The 17963-nt window shown below is 49.8% G+C and overlaps 2 protein-coding genes and 1 pseudogene across 2 annotated transcripts in view; 1 reads left to right on the top strand and 2 right to left on the bottom strand.

The window, feature by feature from the left end:
• LOC119105691 (armadillo repeat-containing protein 1-like) overlaps window positions 1-3148 on the bottom strand; it is a 39761-nt pseudogene extending 36613 nt beyond the window's left edge.
• Window positions 251-4567, bottom strand: LOC119105647 (armadillo repeat-containing protein 1). Its single transcript, XM_037229107.1, has 3 exons — window positions 4556-4567; window positions 457-1027; window positions 251-393 (listed from the first exon to the last, which is right to left on the bottom strand). The coding sequence occupies exons 1-3, from the start codon at window positions 4565-4567 to the stop codon at window positions 251-253; spliced, it is 726 nt and encodes a 241-aa protein (XP_037085002.1).
• Window positions 4568-10448: 5881 nt separating this feature from the next.
• Window positions 10449-17963, top strand: part of LOC119105646 (X-linked retinitis pigmentosa GTPase regulator-interacting protein 1-like) — an 8934-nt gene continuing 1419 nt past the window's right edge. Inside the window, exon 1 of the mRNA XM_037229106.1 lies at window positions 10449-10583. Coding sequence (XP_037085001.1) covers window positions 10449-10583 — 135 coding nt within the window. The remainder of the gene's footprint in view (window positions 10584-17963) is intronic.

Below are 17963 nucleotides of genomic sequence, written 5' to 3'. Positions count from 1 at the left end.
AACATCCCCTCTGCGCGCCGCTCCCAGGCGCCCATCAGATCGGCACTGCCAAGTCAGAGCGCGACGACAGCGCACTGGCGACAGGGCACTCGTCACCAGGCGAGGAGAGAGCACTGGCACCAGGTCGTCACCAGACAAATGCCGAGAGCGCGTTGGACACTAGCCCAACAGAAGCGCGCCCACACCCTGTCACCCGTAGCGAGGCCCAAGTACTAGCTCGTCACCAGATGAGTGCCCCTACTCCAGCTCGTCACCAGTAGAAGGCCGAGCTGAGGTAAGAGCTGGCCGACGACAGCCAGCCGGTGGCCGACTTGAAGAAGTCTCCGGTGGCGACGGCACCATCGCCAGGCGTCACGTCGGGGTCGTCCTCGGGCAGGTACTCAGGCGGCGGCTCTGGCCGCGCCTGCTCACTGGCACGCGCGCGCTCCGACACGGCCACCAGCTGCTCCTCCTCACCATCGGCCGTGATCCGACGCACCACGTGGTACGCGGCCATGTTTTCCGTGTTGTCCACGGCGCCGCCCAGCGCCGCCACCGACACGTGCTCGCGCACGCGACACGTGCAGCGGCCGCGGCCCATGTCGTACACGATCGACACGAGGCCGCGCACGCGCACCAGCGCCGCTTCCAGGGCGTCGCGGTCCTCGGGCGTCACCAGGCCGGTCACGTGCAGGGTCACGACCTTGCTGCGGCGCGAGGGCGGCCGCGGCCGGTGTCGGGCGGCCTGCCTGTCCTGCTGGCCCGGCTCCGGCCGCCGCAGGTGCGCCAGTGCCGCCTCGGTCTGCGAGAGCACGGCCGCCGGGCAATCCCTCATGCGCAGACACTCGAGCGCCTGCACTAGACCGTACGTCTGCTGCAGCTGGCGCCGCGACGACTCGGCCTCGCACAGCAGCAGCAGCGTCTCCAGCGCCACCCCAACGATCTGGTCGTCGCGGTCCTCCAGCACGTAGGCCAGGAACTGCACGACTGTGCTGTCCTTGGCCAGAAGTGATGCCTTGTCCTTGTCTGCAGCGAGCTCTTTGTACTGCTGCAAGGGTTTGCAGGGTCATGTTTCCAGCTTCTTGACATTGTGCAGACCCTGCAAGTTAAGTGCTGCCCTTTAGACATGTGTGCAGAGGTTACCACACCTTAAATGTGACTGGGGTATATTTCTGTTTTGATGCCATTTTATGCAGTCAAAACACAAAAATGTTCAATCTGCCAGCATGTTAGGGATTGACTCCAGTGGTGGTTATATATATATATATATATATATATATATATATATATATATATGTATACACATTCTGGACCAGGACATTTCCTTAGCCATAAAGCAGGTTGATTGGGCAGGAGTATCAAAGGATTGGAGCAGAAAACAATCCTGTTGGCAAAAAAGTAGGAATAAGTGGGCTATCACATACCACAAAGACAGTGGAATATCCTAGATAGCTGCACCACCAGTACACAATTTTTGCAAACAAGATCAGCACATAATGCATGGTGCCTCACAGGTAATTAATTAAAGTGCATGAAAAACTGTCATAAAATCAACTGGGTTTGTCTTTGATAGATGCATTGGTACCTCAGTTTTCCACTGAAAGCTGTCAGCTTTGGTTGCCTTCCAAGGCATGGGAGAGTGTACTGTCATTAACTCCCATATGGTGGAGGGCACACTCAACACATATGGCATACATGCTACAATTTGAGTGTAGATCACTCCCTGAGCCATGCAACTGCTGGTATTGGCTTTTGTACTGCACAACAGCAATAACACACAGAGATGGGCAGAAAGAAGGATGAAATAAAAAGTATTGATGTAGATGTACTCAGGCTCATAACTTTGCTGTGCATTGTATGTTATGTTCTTAACCTGGTTTTCAATTCAGCCATCATACTATTCGTGCAATGGCATCAAGTTGGTTGCTTACTTTGTGGTGAGAAAATCACCTGGAATGAACATGAGCATTGTCAAATAGTCCTACAATGATGCTTGCTGATCTGCCAGATGACCATATAGTGAATGCTACATGAAATATGAATTTGAGATACATTTTATCTGAGACAACAAAGTATCTTATGGCAGGCTAGATAAACCACAGCAACACTGGATCACAATTAATTTTATCAGCATGAAGGTAGTAACCATTGGAGTCAGCTGCCTGATCAAGGGATTGTTTAGGGACTTAGTATTACCAGATTTCAAGAGCAGGGGCCCAGATGACCTAACCTGACCTGACCTGACCTGACCTGACCTGACCTGACTTGGCCTGGCCTGGCCTAGCCTAGCCTAGCCTAGCCTAACCTAACCTCCCCACCCTATCCCCTTTCAACCCATCTCCTGTTGACATCCAAGATCATATTCCATGTCATAATCCAACCATATTTAGATGCCATATTTGCCCACCATTTTGACCAATCTACAAACAGTACAGAGAAAACTCCATCTTGAGAAAACAAACCCCGGTTGATCTGCCAGAATTATCACTCAACTGCTTGGATACATAAGAAAATATTTCATTGCATTCTTGTTACCTTGGCCTCATACATTTGCATGGTTCTTGATGTATGATGTTGTGACCACACACCAATGATGTAGCACTGGTGCCGAGGTTGTGGTTCCGTGTGTTTGCAGTTTACAGCGCTTGGATGTTCATCACAATTAAGTTCAAAGGTAAGAGTATAGATGTAACTGATTATTTTGTATCACATATTCTGCCCTTAAAATGATGATTGATGTAGAATGCTCATTTTTAACATTAGTTCCCAATGTATAGCATGACCCACTTACATCTCACGCCTATATGATTTTAAATCAGGTCAGACAAAAAACCAAATAAGCATTGAAGTACCATTTCCCATTGTAAAAATCATGCAAATTACTATTAAATTATCTATGAAGTACAAAATGTGACTTCAATTGAGTTCTTAACTTTTTCCACCGGAAGTATTTGCCAACGATTTTAAACTTCGGATATTAAAGATATCGACCTTTTCAAACACATACAATTGCCCCACACTCAGACATATCAGACCAGCAGCCAGCCACCGGCATACGCGCAAAGAATGCCTCTTTTAGCCTTACCGGCGGTGTTTCAGTACTGTCAGCCTGCCCTTCTCCGTCTTAACTCGGTCGCTATGCTAATATTCCCGCAACAAAGCCATCCCTCACCCGACTAATTCAAATACTGTTGTGCGCAGATGCAGACTCGAATGCTGGAAATTGCGCCACAATCGCGTTAAATTCGCGCTCTCTTACAACACTATTTCACAGCCAAGTACCCAGATGCCTTTCATCTCGGAAACTATGACCCCAATTGTTTTAAAACTGTCATTTTTTAGAGAGAGAGAGAGAGAGAGAGAGAGAGAGAGAGAGAGAGAGAGAGAGAGAGAGAGAGAGAGAGAGAGAGAGAGAGAGAGAGAGAGAGAGAGAGAGAGGAGAGAGAGAGAGAGAGGAGAGAGAGAGGAGAGAGAGAGAGAGAGAGAGAGAGAGAGAGAGAGAGAGAGAGAGAGGGAGAGAAAGCGAGAGTGAGACGGACAGTTTGACATACTTGGCTTTCGTTAAGTGATAGGATCGTTTAACATCTGAAGATCTCGAAGCAAGCATCAGATGTGATGAAATAAGCCAGCTTATAGCTGCAGATATACTTTTCAGTGGAGAACAATGCTTCCCTTTTCAGTGAATAGGCTCCTCAATATGTCGTTCCTTATGTGCTTGCTTGCGTCATTTAACCTTTGTATTACGTTGCGGTATTGCCAACTGGCCGTGTTAAACTACCCTGTCAAACTAGTCACTTCATTGTAGTACTTCGAGCTCATCGAGAGATGGTGGCACGCGCTGGAAGCGTTCGCTGATCCAAATGTAGAATGTGCTAGTGTTTTGGCACTTTCTAGTGATGTTATTGCATTACTTTATTCGTGAGTTTACACGCGCCCCGCCAGCCGGTTGAATACCCTTCGCTCGGGGGTTTATTTGACTCCTTTACGTCCCAGAAACTGAGAGAGCTAGAGAGACCAGATTCACAAAGTGTGTTGGCCTGTACCTGAAGTCACTGATGTCAAAATTTGAGGTTCCTGTGCCATGAACTTTGGGTCAAGCGTGATTGAACAAGATTAAAATCCAGATTGGCGTCCGAATTGCCCCGAAACCTTCTCATGCAACCACTATGCACCCGCCGGTCTGTTGCAAGAAAAAAGACGCTGGCGCAGTGAACTTGTTTGACCTTTCCAAGGTCATGATGACACAAATGTGGTGTTTATGGAGCTGGATCAGCTCATGCATGGTCTGGTTTGGTGCGAGTCATCAACGCGTGGTAACGGTTATACATCATCATCATTATCATCATCATCACCGGACTCTCTAAAAATTGTCTTCGCTGAATGCATGGCCTGACCTTGACCTACTGTAGGCCAGCGACCCTAAAAGGTACACTTAATTTTTGACACAAAACGACTTGCTTTTCAATTGTCTACAGTCATCAAAATTTGGTGCGGTTGCGCCGCGCCGTTCGGAAAAGAAAGTCCGGGAAAACCTTCGGGATGCGAGCGTTTGTTAAAGATGTTTGCCTGTACTCACACGCTCGGGCATGGTGTCATTTTTAAAGGGAGTGTTTCACACTTGTATGGGGCTTTGAAGTGAAATAGACCATTTGCATTCCAAGTGTCACAGTCTTGCTTAAACGTTTCTGGATGTCACGGGAAATCAGGTCTTTGTCGGTGCTTCTAAACAATGGCGAGACTTCCGCCATCTGGTGGGATAGGATGGGATAGGATTGGATGGCCCTTAAATGCTGTCTGCTTTGACTGAAGTGGCCCGAATTCAAGCGACAGGTTCCACCTGCCCATCCTGAACTTATTGCTGCGATGTCGGTGATACGCCAGACATATTCGGCGCGAAGTGTTTTTAATAGAATGGGAGCGAGGTACTTATGCGAACACAGTCAAATGATTCTCGTTTGTCCTGCGATCACCACACACACACACACACAACACTTTCTGTTGGGAATCTCGCACCGGTGCGAATAGGGCACTGCCTAGGAGTGGGGAAAAATGCCCCGTCGACGAGTGCCGCACGACCCGAAATTGCTCACGCTTAAGTTCGCGACACGCATTCAGCAGTAAAATCTTTACTAACAGCCACTCATCTGTAACACATGTGCAGCACCATTGCCTTTGCGAATATATCAGCGGCCGTGCTGTTTTGGCCATAAACAAAAAACAGCCTGTAATGTCACGGGGATTTAATGACCTGTCTATGGCGTCATTAATCAGAAGGCGATTTTGAAATAGGATCTAAATAAGCCTTTTCGTAACTTGGGGGCGTGTAACTCGGGAACCAGAGCGTTTTTGGTATTAGAAAGGGCATATCCGTGAACTGCATCAAAATGTCTTCAAGGTGGCTATTTCAGTTCAAAACGTCATACAAATGTGAACCCTTCCCTTGAAGTATTGTAAGAAAGGGTGCCGAAATACGTCGGTATGAGAAGTGACGATCGCATAATCTGCGTGTGCATCGCGTTGGTTATGTGAGTGACGGTGAATGTCTGTGGGATTCCGAGTCCGACCACTTTCCGTGGCCCCTGGCTGTTTTTTTTTTTCACGGACGCTGACAACATGGGAAGGTGGCGTGTTCTCCAACCGTTGATACGAACAGCGGAAAAGAGGGAGGGCGGGAGGGGGGGGGGGGGCGTGGCTGCGGGGACCCATACCCCATTGGTTCAATGGTTTGGCGCCTCAATAATCAGTTTGTCACCTGCTGAGTACCAGTTTGTTTCTGAGTGCCGGCTCCAGCCATCGCTATAGTCACCGGCATCTAACTCTGCAGTGACGTCCCAGTCCCCCACCCAAGGATTGCTTAGGCTTAGTCACTTCTCTGATCAAACGGCAGACGTAATGTTATGCTATTCAGAACCTCACTCAACCTCGCTTGTTACGCTTCCGTCCCCCCCCCCCCCCCCCCCCCCTGCTGACTCCCCCTCCATGGGTAATGTGGTTTTTTTGACGGCTGTATTATGAGACTTTCTCAAGAACCATGCGCCTTTCAATGCCGTCATACTCGGAAAAGAAGGCTTGGGCTACAGGGGCGTCACGTGATAACAGGTATGACATGTGACGGCTTAGAGCCATGGGATCTTTCGTGGCCGCGGGTTGTCAGCGGCGGTAATTACCGCAGCCGTGATCATCAGATCAGGGGCGGGTCCAGGATTTCGTTAGGGGGGGGGGGGCACGGGACATTGTGGGGCCCTCTCGAGTTTGGGGCCCGCTCACAAAAAATATTGTTGCATTTCGGTCATTACATTTTAAGACAAGTCGTATGCAATATATATTATATTATATATTATATATATATATATATATATCGGCATAGATAGGTATATATGGGTATATGCATAGGTATATACATTTATATTTACTTTTACTTTTTCATTTATTTTATAATTATGGAAACCTGCCTTACTGTGCACAACCCTATATAGCATAGGTGTGCTACGCATGCATACACGTAGAGCTCACTCATTTTCTACAGATCATTTTAAATGCTGTGATTTTGAGGCCAAGTATTTCGAAACAACAGGCGACATAGACTTGAGCTGGCTGCTAACAACCATCAAAACCAAGCATGGATTTGATTACTAGCTTATGTATTTACGGCCAGCCGGCTGGGCGATGCAGTCAGGTGATGGCTGATGATCAGTGCATAATTTTTCCTTTGTTATCGAGGAGTACAACCTACCAAAGCATTCAGACTATGTTGAGAACATGATGCACTGGTGCAATAAGTGTCACGCACTCAATAGCCAATGCAAATGATACATACGATGTCGGCGACATGTAAAGTTACGTTCGGAGATCGCGCGTAAAAATTCATCGGCACACATTCGAATGCTGCTCTAAGGCGAAGGCACCAAGGCTAATAGGGACGGAGGGACGCAACCTGAACCATCGTGGGTGCCGCGGGAGGCCAACGAATTGGCTCCAGTCAACAAGAATAGGGCCCTCAGAGCAAGCGAAGAGAAGCCAGGACCAACGTGGTGGGCCCCTAAACGACCGGGAGTGCCCCGACAGGCTGACATATAAATCCTCGGCCGGAGCACAGGACGCTCCGAGCAAAGGAGCCTTATCCAAGACCATGAATTAATACCCCTGTGCGATCAAAAGTGCGCGGGCAGGTTAACAACACGAGCCTTGATAGGAGCGAAGAGTCCTCCGCTAATGAAACCAAAGGGAGAGAGCTCTCGATCAAAGTAGAGGGCCCCTGAGCATCGAGTGTCTCCGTGCCTTATCTTATAAGAGCCCTAGCAACAGCACAAGGCCCTCCAAGCAAGTGGAAAGAACCCGAGACTTATATGAAGGGCCCCTGAGCAACTGAGCGCACCCTGGCGTATGGGCCCCCGGAAAAATTGTATAGAGCCTTTCGGGCGAATGGGAAGAACCCGTGGAGGAAAACCTGATCGATCAACAGTGCTCAGGCATGGAGGCGGAAAGCGTCCCAGTAGCACAATGAGCCCTACAAGAAAATACAAAGGGATCAAGGACAACGTGGAAAGCTCCTTAGCGTTCAGACTGGCCCGCCAAGTGTACATATAGGACCAGGCAATCAACAGCATAATGCCTCTAGACAGCGCAACGAGCCCCAAAATGAACCCCAAGCAACACTTTCTCAATCAGCGAAGAATGAACTTCGTTTACTTATGAACTCTTTACTTTTGCTAACAATGGTTCTTGGTGGTCTGTAGGCCCAAATGCATCCAATTTTGTTGTGTTTTTGTTGTAAGAAAACCGCATCCGTCCGGCCGGTTATGGGCCCCTTCGGAGACCCTAGGTACCCTCGACATGGTCCATGGGGGATGGTTCCATGCCTCCCCCCACCCCTTTGCATCTGCCACCGGCCTTAGCAGCAGAATAGATGGGACCGCCAAGAACATAAGGTCATTCATTCAAATAAGAAATATTCACTACCCAATGTGCAGAGCTCTGAACAATCGAGTGCGCCCGAGCAGGTTAACATATAAGGCCCCCGTCAAGAGTGTAGGGCCCTCCATTAAAATAGAAAGTACCCAAGGCCCAATGTGGACGGTCCCCCGAATGGTCGAGTGTGCCCGAGCATATTAGGGCTCCCAACGAGAGCGTAAGGCACTCCATTCGAATGGGGGGCACGAAGACCCCATGTAAATGGCCCCAGAATGATGGAATGTGCCCGAGCAGCTTATCAGAAGAGGACCGACGAGAGCATAGGACACTCTGTTGAAATAAGAAATAGCCAAAACCCAGTGCAGAGGGCCCCCGAAAGATGGAGCGTACCCGAGCAAATTATCAGGTAGCCTAGACAGGGGTCTGGGGGGTCTTAAATTGAAACATCAAGACCCAATAAATAGGCCCCGAACAATCCAGTGTGGCTGAAGATGGGGTCCCCGATAAGTGCGCAGGGCTCTCCATTCAGATAGAAAGTACCCAAAACACAAGGTAAAGAGGCCCCGGATATTCGACTGTGCCCAAGCAGATTATCAGATGAGGCCCCGGCAAGAGTGTGGGGTCTTCCGTTCAAATATGAAATACCCACGACACGATGTAAAGGACCCAGAATAATCGAGTGCGCCGGAGCAGGTTAACAGATAGGGCCCCCGAAAAACCTGAGGGTCCTCCATTCAAAAAGCAAGTACCCAAAACCGGATGTAGAGGTCACCTACAATTGAATAGGAACGATTATCTGATCAGAAGGGGCCCCAACGGGAGCGTAATGCTCTCCACTGAAATAAGAAGTACCCAAAACCCGGTGCAGACGGCCACAGAAAGATGGAGTGTACGCCAACAGGTTATCAGATGACCCGGATGGGAGCAGAGGTAAATTTAAACACCAAGAACCAATGTGCAGGGCCCCCCGAGTAATCCAGTGTGGCCAAGGAGGCGAACAGAGGAGGCCCCCGACAAGAGCGTAGAGCCCCATCCAGATAGCACGTGCCCAAGGCCCAATGCAGAGGGCCCCGATCGATCAAATGTGCCCGAGCAGGTTATCAGATAGGTCCCAACAACAGTGTAGGCCCCTCCCCCCCCCCCCCATTCGCATAAGAAGTACCCAAGACCTAATGTACAGGGTCCCGAACGATCGAATGTGCCCAAGCAGATTAGCAGATAAGGTTCCCAAAAAGAGCGCAGGGACCTCCATTCGAATAGAAAGCTTTCAACACCCAACGCAGAGGACCCCCGAACGATTATAACTAACTATTATTCACTTCCGCTTATAACTGTTCTTGGTCACCTAAAAGTTTAGAGATACCTAGTTTTTTGTGTTGTGTGTCCAAAAAACTGCACCTGTTCGGCTGGCCATGGGGCCCTCAGAGCCAATAGGCTCCTTCGCGGTCCGAGGGGGGGGGGGCATGGCCCCGTGCCTCCGCTCCCCCCCCCCCTGGATCCGCCCCTGCATCAGATCACAGCTCTCACCAGCGATCTCAGGACGGCCGAAGCAGACGTCCACACCAACTGTGCCACACGTCCTTTTCCGAACCTCGTGGCGTAACTGCACGCAGGGGCGAAGGAGCGTCTCAAGAGCCAGGTGGACCTAATATCCTTTCGAAGCGAATTCTTTTCGTGGGTAACCATGAACTCGATGTAGAACCCCTATTAAATTCGGCTGGACTGGACACATTCTGCCCTTCGTGCTCGCGACCTGGAATGTAGTTTCGCAAAATAAGTTGGGAGGCGGTGGGGGCCGAGCAATGAAAATGACGCAACCTAGCACAAAAATTGCCATCAAATTGGCTTGTGCACCGCCTTTTCTCAGCGTTGGTGAGGACTCGAGGCTTTAGGGTTTTAACCCTTCCCCCTCTCCCGCCTCTACTGAGAAGGTAGTTTCACCGCAGCTCACGCCGCACCGGCTGGCCATTCCGCTGCCAGCCGTTCCAGTGCATCCTTCTGCTAAGCCTTGGCCTGCCCGATTACGTCACACATCCGCAGCGCTGCCATTGGTCAAGGCGCGCTGCGCTCTGACGGGGGGCGCCCTCAGTGTTGCGGGCGGGGGCGCTCGCGGTGCACGTCGTCGGCGCGTTGATCACTGCCTTTGAACCGCGGCTGCCAGTGACCAGTCAGCAAGCATGCTCTCCAAGAGGCGCTCCTGCTTTTGTTTAAATCTGCGGTGCGGTGCGATTGTCATTGGAGGCTCACTACTGACGCTGTACATCATAGGGATAGGAGCAGTGTTCGTCTGGCTGGCTCCTCTCGCCGAAAAAGCTCATGCCGGATCGCAGGCGGTTTTCTGGGGGAGTGTGGCCGCCTCTGCGACCTGCCTCGTGGTCCATGTGGTCTTCAACAGCCTGCTGGTATGCGGCGCCCGACGGCGCGCACAAGGTCTCGTGTTCGCCTGGATTGTCTACCACGGCGTGGCATGCGCCGTGCATACGGCAATACTCTTCCTGTTCTTGACGGTCTTCAACAACGAGCTGACCAGTAGCCAGCTTACGCTGGGTCTGCTGGTCATGTCGCTGCTCTGGTTATGGCTCGCCGTCGGCATCCGGTTCTTCCGAGAGCTGGGCGAAGTCAGCACCAGCGCCAGCGACAGGTCGCCCAGCGACGAGGTCGGCAGCGTACCGTTGCGGCATGGCCAGCAGCTGGTAGGGGACGGCGCCAGCGCATGACGGCAACGACAAACCCTCAGCAGGCGTAATCTTATTCGCAATAGTGTTGTGAACGTTGCATAATCACTGGCCAAAGTTTATATAGCTCCGATAGAGGCCATGACGTAAAAATGGTGCACTGGCGGCACATGACTTGTTCTAGAAAATGACATTTTTCACCACAGTGACATCTTTTAAGTGCATGTCAATCGACAGCTCATATACTATTTTAGGGCTGATGCTTTTTAAAGCTGTCATGGAGGTTGACGTTTGATGCAAGATATCACGCATGAATACGCATTCCTGCAATAGGCGTTTGCAAAGTGGGCAGATAGTGAGATAATGGATGTAAGTTTGCACAGCTCGTGCAGAGTGCGTTCAGCTTTTGACGCAGATGTTCTCACTACGACTAAATCTGTTGTTGTTAATGTTGATGTAGTGAGGTAATGGATGATATTATGATAGAATGGTGATGATAGTGAGATAATGGATGTAAGTTTGCACAGCCCGTGCAGAGTGCGTTCAGCTTTTGACGCAGATGTTCTCGCTACGGCTAAATCTGTTGTTGTTAATGTTGATGTTGATCTTTGTTGAGCAAATATGACTGACATTTTTTTCAGACCGCGTATGTTCCATCGATATGTCGACAGCCGTGTTCATCATCATCACCATCATCACGGTTGTGTTCATCATCAGTCGACATCGATATGTCGACTTGTTCGTCTCATCTTATTCTACATTACATACCTGTTTGACATCTTTTGAACGTGTACAACACTTCAGGCTGGATGGTGTATATAGTATACAACAGGGGCGGATCCAAAGAGGTGGCACGGGGTCATGCCCCCCCCCCCCCTTGGGCCCCGAACGGGTCCATTTGCTCTGAGGGGTTCATGGCCGGCCAAACAGGTGCAGTTTTTTTAACACAAAACGCAACAAAACGGGGTATCTCTGGACTTTCAGGCGGCTTAGACCAGTCATAAGTGAAAGAAGAGTGCCTATGAGAAGTCAAAAAACTCATTCAATGATTGGAAACGCTGTGAACTGGAAATTTTAAGCCTCATTATACTGCCTAGGGGCCCCATGCCGTTTCCGGGGGCCTATATGTCCACTTGCATGATCATTTCGATCGTTAAGGAGCATTCCACGTTGCCCTTTATTTCTTTGCATTTGCTCGGAGGGCCCTGCGCTGTTGTTGGGGCCCTTCTTGTTAGCATGCTGGGACACTCTTGTCAATCACGGGTCCTTCCACGGATTCTTTCCATTCGCCAGAAAGGCTCTGTGAGCTATAGCCGGGGTCCCATATGTTAACCTGCCGGGATATTCTCGGTAGCTTAGGGGCCGTTTACATGGGTCTCGGTTAACCTACCGACACACTTGCGATATGCTCATGGGTCCTCTACATTGGTCTAGGGCGTTTCCAATTCTCTGTCACTTGCTTGGGGCCCTACAGTCTTGTCGGGGGCCCATCTGATGGCCTGCTTGGGCACACCCAGCCGTTCGGGGACCCTCCACACTGGGTCTTGGGTACTTCCTTTTTCAATGGAGGGCCCTACGCTCTTGACTGGGGCCCTATATGGCAACCTGCTCTGACGCACTGGATCGTTCGGGGGTCCTCTGCGTCGTGTCTGGAATGCTTCCTATTTTAATGGAGGGCCCTACGCTTTCTGGGGAATCTTATCTGTTAACCTGTTCGGGCACACTCGATCATTCGCGGGCCCTCTACATTTGGTCTTGGGTACCTCTTTTTGAATGGGGGGCAGGGGCCTTTGATCTTGTCGGGGTCCTACCTCATAACCTGCTCGGGCACATTTGATCGTTCGGGGGCCCTCTATATAGGGCCTTGGGCACGTGCTATTTGAAATGGGACCCTACACACTTGTCGGGGACATTCTCTGTTCGCCTCCTCGACCACACTGCATTGCTCGGGAGCCCTGCACATTGGTTCTTGGTGTTTGAATTTAGGGCCGTCTGCTCTCATCCGGGTCATCTGATAGCCTGTTTGGGTACACTCCATCTTTCGGGGGCCCTCCGCACCGGGTTTTGGGTACTTCTTATTTGAATGGAGGGCCTCACGTTCTTGACGGAGACCTTGATGTTAACCTGCTCGGGCGCGCTCGATCGCTCAGAACCCCACACATTGCGTCGCGAGTATTTCTTATTTGAATGGAGGGCCCTATGTTCTTGGTGGGCCCCACCTATTCAGCTGCTCGGGCCGATGGCGGATGCAGATTGGGGGAGGGGGGGGGGGGCGGCACGGGGCCAATCCCCCATAGACCATGTCGAAGGTACCTAAAGGCTACGAATGGGCCCATAACCGGCCGGGCGTACGCAGTTTTCTTAAAACAAAAAATAGCAAAATTGGATGCCTTTGGGCCTACAGACAACCAAGAACCATCGCTAGCAAAAGTAAAGAGTTCATAAGTAAATAAAGTTCATTTTTCGCGGATTGAGTGAGTGTTGCTTGTGGGAAATTTTGGGGCTCATCACACTGTCTAGAGGCATTACGCCGTTGGATGTCTGGCCCTATATGTTCACTTGGCGCGCCAATGTGATCTCTAAGGAACTTTCCATGTTGTCTTTGATCTCTTTGCATTTTATCGTAGGGCTCAATGCGCTGTTGGGACGCTATCTGCCCCCGTCCCTGAGCATTGTTGATCCATCAGGTTTTCCTCCACGGATTCTTCCCATTCGCCCGAAAGGCTCTATTCACTATTTGCGGGGGTCCCATATGCCAGGGTACACTCAGTTGCTCAGGGGCCCTTCATACAAGTATAGTGTTCTTTCCACTTGCTTGGAGAGCCTTGCACTGTTGCTAGGACTCTTATAACGTAAGGCACGGAGACACTTGATGCTCAGAGGCCCTCTACTTTGATCGAGGGCTCTCTCCCTTTGGTCTCATTTGCGGAGGACTCTTCACTCTTATCGAGGCTCGTGTTGTTAACCTGCCCATGCACTCTTGATCGCACAGGGGTATTAGGTCATGGTCTTGGATAATTCTCATTTGCCCAGAGGGTCCTTTGCCATGGCGGGGCCTTATATGTCAGCCTAGCGAGACACCATCGGTCATTTAGGGGCCCACCACGCTGGTCTTGTGTTCTTTTTGCTTGCTCTGAGGGCGCTATACTTGTTGACGGGAGCAGATGTATTGGCCTCCTGCGGAACCCATGATCGCTCAGGTTCCGTCCCTATTGTCCCTGGTGCCTTCGCCTTAGAGGAAGCAGTCGAATCGTGCCAATGAATTTTTACGCGCGATTGCCGAACGTAACTTTACATGCTGCCGGCGTCGTATGTAACATTTCCATTGGCTTTTGAGTGCGTGGACACCTAATACACTGGTGCATCATTTTCTTAACATATTTGAATGCTTTAGTATGTTGTACTCCTCAATAACAAAGGAAAAATTCTGCATTAATCATCAGCCATCAGCTGATTACACTCGCCCAGCCGGCTAGCCGCAAATACATAAGCTAGTAATCAAGTCCATGGTTGGTTTTGATGGTATTAGCAGCCAAATCAAATCTATTTCGCCTATTGTTCCGAAACACTTAGCCTCAAAATCACAGCAATTAAAATTATCTGTAGAAATGAGGTGAGCTCTATGCGTATGCGTGCGTAGCACGCTTATGCTTTATAGGGCTGCGTACGGTAAGACGGGTTTCCGTCTTTATTGAATAAATGAGGAGTAAATAGTGTACATACATCAATATTGTGTGTGTGTGTGTGTGTGTGTGGTGTGTGTGTGTGTGTGTGGTGTGTGTGTGTGTGTGTGTGTGTAGTGTGTGTGTGTGTGTGTGTGTGCGTGTGATGTGTGTGTGTGTGTTGTGGTGTGGTGTGGTGTGGTGGTGTGGTGTGTTGGTTGTGTGTGTGTGTGTGTGTGTGTGTGTGTGTGTGTGTGTGTGTGTGTGTGTGTGTGTATAAAACCTTGTCCCAAAATGTAAGGACCGATATGCAAGGCTATTTTTTGGGAGGGAGCCCCAAAATCCAGGGGTGCCCGTAATGGCATGCGGTCCCAACCCCTCTTAACGAAATCCTGGATCCGCCCCTTGTATACAATTTGATGGGCATTTCACGGCTGACCTTTTCTGACTCCCGAAGGTCAAACAGCTTGATGTCCCGTGAAATACCTTTGCGCAGCGAGTCAAAGCATCGTGGGCTACCGATGGCGCAAGAGTCTTCAAAATCGAAAGCAGTTGTCGATTTCTGCTGTGGCTGCAAACTTCTGCGTAAATGGGGATGCTCAAATAAGTGGGAGCCCCTGCCCGCCCAGCGCGAGGAACTGTCAGCCACGTTTCCGGCCCGAGCGCTCATTGGCTTGTCGCTGATCTATGGCTTAGTAGCTATGCAGGCCATCAAGCGTTTGGTTACAACCAGCTGCAGATGTAAAACCCGAAGCCCGTCACGAAGCTCAGTAACTGGGGGCGTTTTGCGGGTGTTTAGTTTCAGAAGTTATTGTGAGTGCCCAACGGATGCGTGTTGGCAACATGCCAGTGACACTTCTCACAATGTTCCTTTAGTTCAACACGCCGGGAACGGGGATGTGTGAGAGACCAAAGGTTTCGGGGTGCTGATTCCCTGCGGTGGCCCAGGCCTCCCTGCCGGGGTGAGAAGGTAGGCGACGTCATATAGCCCCAGTAAACTGTGTCGCTTTATAGTCCTAATGACACACGTGGAAGTCCTGCCTATTGCGGATGCGGGGACGTTTTTCTTGCTATGTTCGATATGAACTGAGGGCCTGATGCGGCTTTAGGTCAGTCGGGGCCGGCTGCTCAATCTAAAGACGGAAAGCCGGTCATGCTGGTGGCCTTCTCCCTGCCTATGCTGGGCCCCCTTGTATGTTTGATCTTTGCATGCCTGTTCAGCGGTTCATCTGAATACGAGATGGGATCAGCGTGTGCAGCGTAAACGCTGCTTTTTTTGCTTAGTCTGAACTCTCAGGTAGGCTGCTGATCCGCGACCGGCTCATGAGCAAACACGCAAATTCAATGCAATCTCCAGCTGGATTTGACTGAAAATGGTCGCGCGCGCTTTTTGGCCAATTCGACTCGAATTTCAACCTGTCACAGTTCTACTTCAGCGTCCCCTTGCTGTCCTGCTCCTGGCTTTCATTATACCCCGGTTCCTGCGCCCGCCCCACCTTGTTCAACTGGTTTTATAACCCACCTGACGCCCATCGCACACCTGACACCCTTTCTCAAGTCTTTGTTGGTGTCGCTAAAACCAATAAGGAGACGTCCGTCAATCTCGTGGGATGGGTAAGGAACGTTTGGATGGCTCTTAAACATTGCGTCCGTCTCGTCTGAAGTGGCCCAGATTCATGTTGAGTGGGCTCAACCGCTAATTTCGAAGCATCAAGAAGGCTGCATTGGTATGAAACGTGATGATCCAGGTGTAGGTACCTATTCAGTTAGGGAAGAGGGAGGCTGAAGGGCTCCAGCCCCCTCCCCCCCCAATTTGAGAGAAAAGTGGGCAAAATCCGAAAGGAACCCGTTTTGTGGCGAATTTTGGGATGCTCATCATGTTTTCGCGGGGTCCCCCCCCCCCCCCCCCCCCAACCCCTCTCGTCACTCATTTTCCCGACTATGCCGCATGCGCTCGCTGGGACAATTGCAAAGTCTGTGGATCGCGTTGATTATGTGAGTGACACTGCATTGTTGTGGAGTCCCTAGTCTAACTACTTTCCGTGCTCCTGGTCATTTTTTTTTTCTGGGACGCCAAAAATATGGGGAGATGCGTGCCCTCCAGCAGTTGAGATAACATAGAAGAATGGGGAGGGGGCTGGGAGCAGCCGTGGCTGCAGGGACCTGCTGACCCATTTGGTTCAATGCTTTTAGCGCTTAGATAAGGGTTTCACTTTATATACTGCCAGAGCCCCCAATGCTGGCTTAAGCCCCATCAACATATATGAACAATATGGGGAATACCAAATATCCGTGAAGTTAGCGATTCATTCAGTGATTCATTCACCAACGAGTTCTGACTTCTTTGTAAAAGGTCTAAAGCTCAATTCTGGCGCGAAAATAGCGAAAACGACCTTTATTTCGTTATATCATGTGACCTTCGAGGTTAAAAGCTGGTAAAAGGACGGGGAGCTTCTTATCACCCACAAAATTCGGCTGATTTTAAACTTGCAAACATCAGAATGTTATCCACGAAAGGAACTAACGTCCGTCGCAAAGTCCTGACCTCCCAAGGTCACACTTCAAGGTCAAATTCAGGCTCAAAGGACGGGAACTCCATATCATCCTACCGGCCGAATTTAATCTGCAAGCATCAACATATTAACCAGCGCAAAAACTGGCGTCCGCCAAAAATACCTGATCTGTCAAGAGCATCCTTCAAGGTCAAACGCGGTTCAAATCACGGCGAAATTCCTTATCACCAAAAAACTACCCGCCAATTTTAAACATACTAGCACTATAATATTGACCACAGAAAGAGCTAGCGTCCATCAAAAAGTTCTGACCTCTCAAGGTCAAGTTTAAGCTCAAGGGACGTAGAACTCGATATCACCAAAAAATTACCGGCCGACTTTTTTAACATTCGGGCATCAGAATATTCACCACGAAAAGAGCTAGCGTCCGTTGAAACGTCCTGACATCTCAAGGTCATCCTTCAAGCTCACACATGTGCTCAATAACCGGCCGATTTCAAAGTTGTCAGGATTAGAATATTCACCACAGAAAGAACTATCGCCCGTCAAAAAGTCCCGACCTCTCAAGATCATCGACCGAGGTCAAATTCATTATTAAAGAAAGGGGAGTCCCACATACCAAAAAATTGCCAGTCGATTTTAACTTGCGAGCATCAAGATATTTACAAGCGCGAGAGGTTGTCCTTTGGAGTTTCCCGTCGTTTGAGCCTGTGTTTGACCTTGAACGGTGATCTTGATAGGTCAGGATCTTTATGGACGCTTGTTCTTTCTGTGATGTATATTCTGGTGCTGGGAAGCTAAAAAATCGGGCAGTAATTTTCTGATGGCCTGCAGTTTTCCGTCTTTTCAGCCTGAATTTGACCGTGAATTCCGAACTTGAGAGGTCAGGGCTTTATGACGGACGCTAGGTTTGATTGTGGTGAATATTTTGATGTTTGCAAGTTTAAAATCGGCCAGTAGTCTTGGGTGATATTGAGTTGCCCGTCCTTTGAGCCCTGGTTTGACCTTGAAGGATGACCTTGAAAGGTCAGGTCTCTTTGATGGACATTAGTTCTATCTGTAATGAATATTGTGTTTGCAAGTTTAAAATCGGCTTGTAATTTGTAGTGACATGGCGTTGCCCGTCACTCGAGCCCATGTTCGGCTTTGAAGGGTGACATTGAAAGGTCGCGCTTTTTTGACGGACGCTAATTCTTTCTGTGGTTAATATTCTGGCGCCGAGA

This window comes from Pollicipes pollicipes, unplaced genomic scaffold (assembly GCF_011947565.3).
Source record: "Pollicipes pollicipes isolate AB1234 unplaced genomic scaffold, Ppol_2.1 Scaffold_6138;HRSCAF=7277_pilon_pilon_pilon, whole genome shotgun sequence".
NCBI lineage: Eukaryota > Metazoa > Arthropoda > Thecostraca > Pollicipedomorpha > Pollicipedidae > Pollicipes > Pollicipes pollicipes.
The sequence above is the reverse complement of the archived record's forward strand: the minus strand, read 5'-3'. Positions and strand labels throughout refer to the sequence as shown.

Excerpts from the sequence above, each read along its gene's own strand:
- LOC119105647 (XM_037229107.1), bottom strand. Across the intron at positions 394-456 it reads GCGTCGGATCACGGCCGATG|AGCCGCCGCCTGAGTACCTG; the intron begins GTGAGGAGGAGC and ends AGGCGCGGCCAG.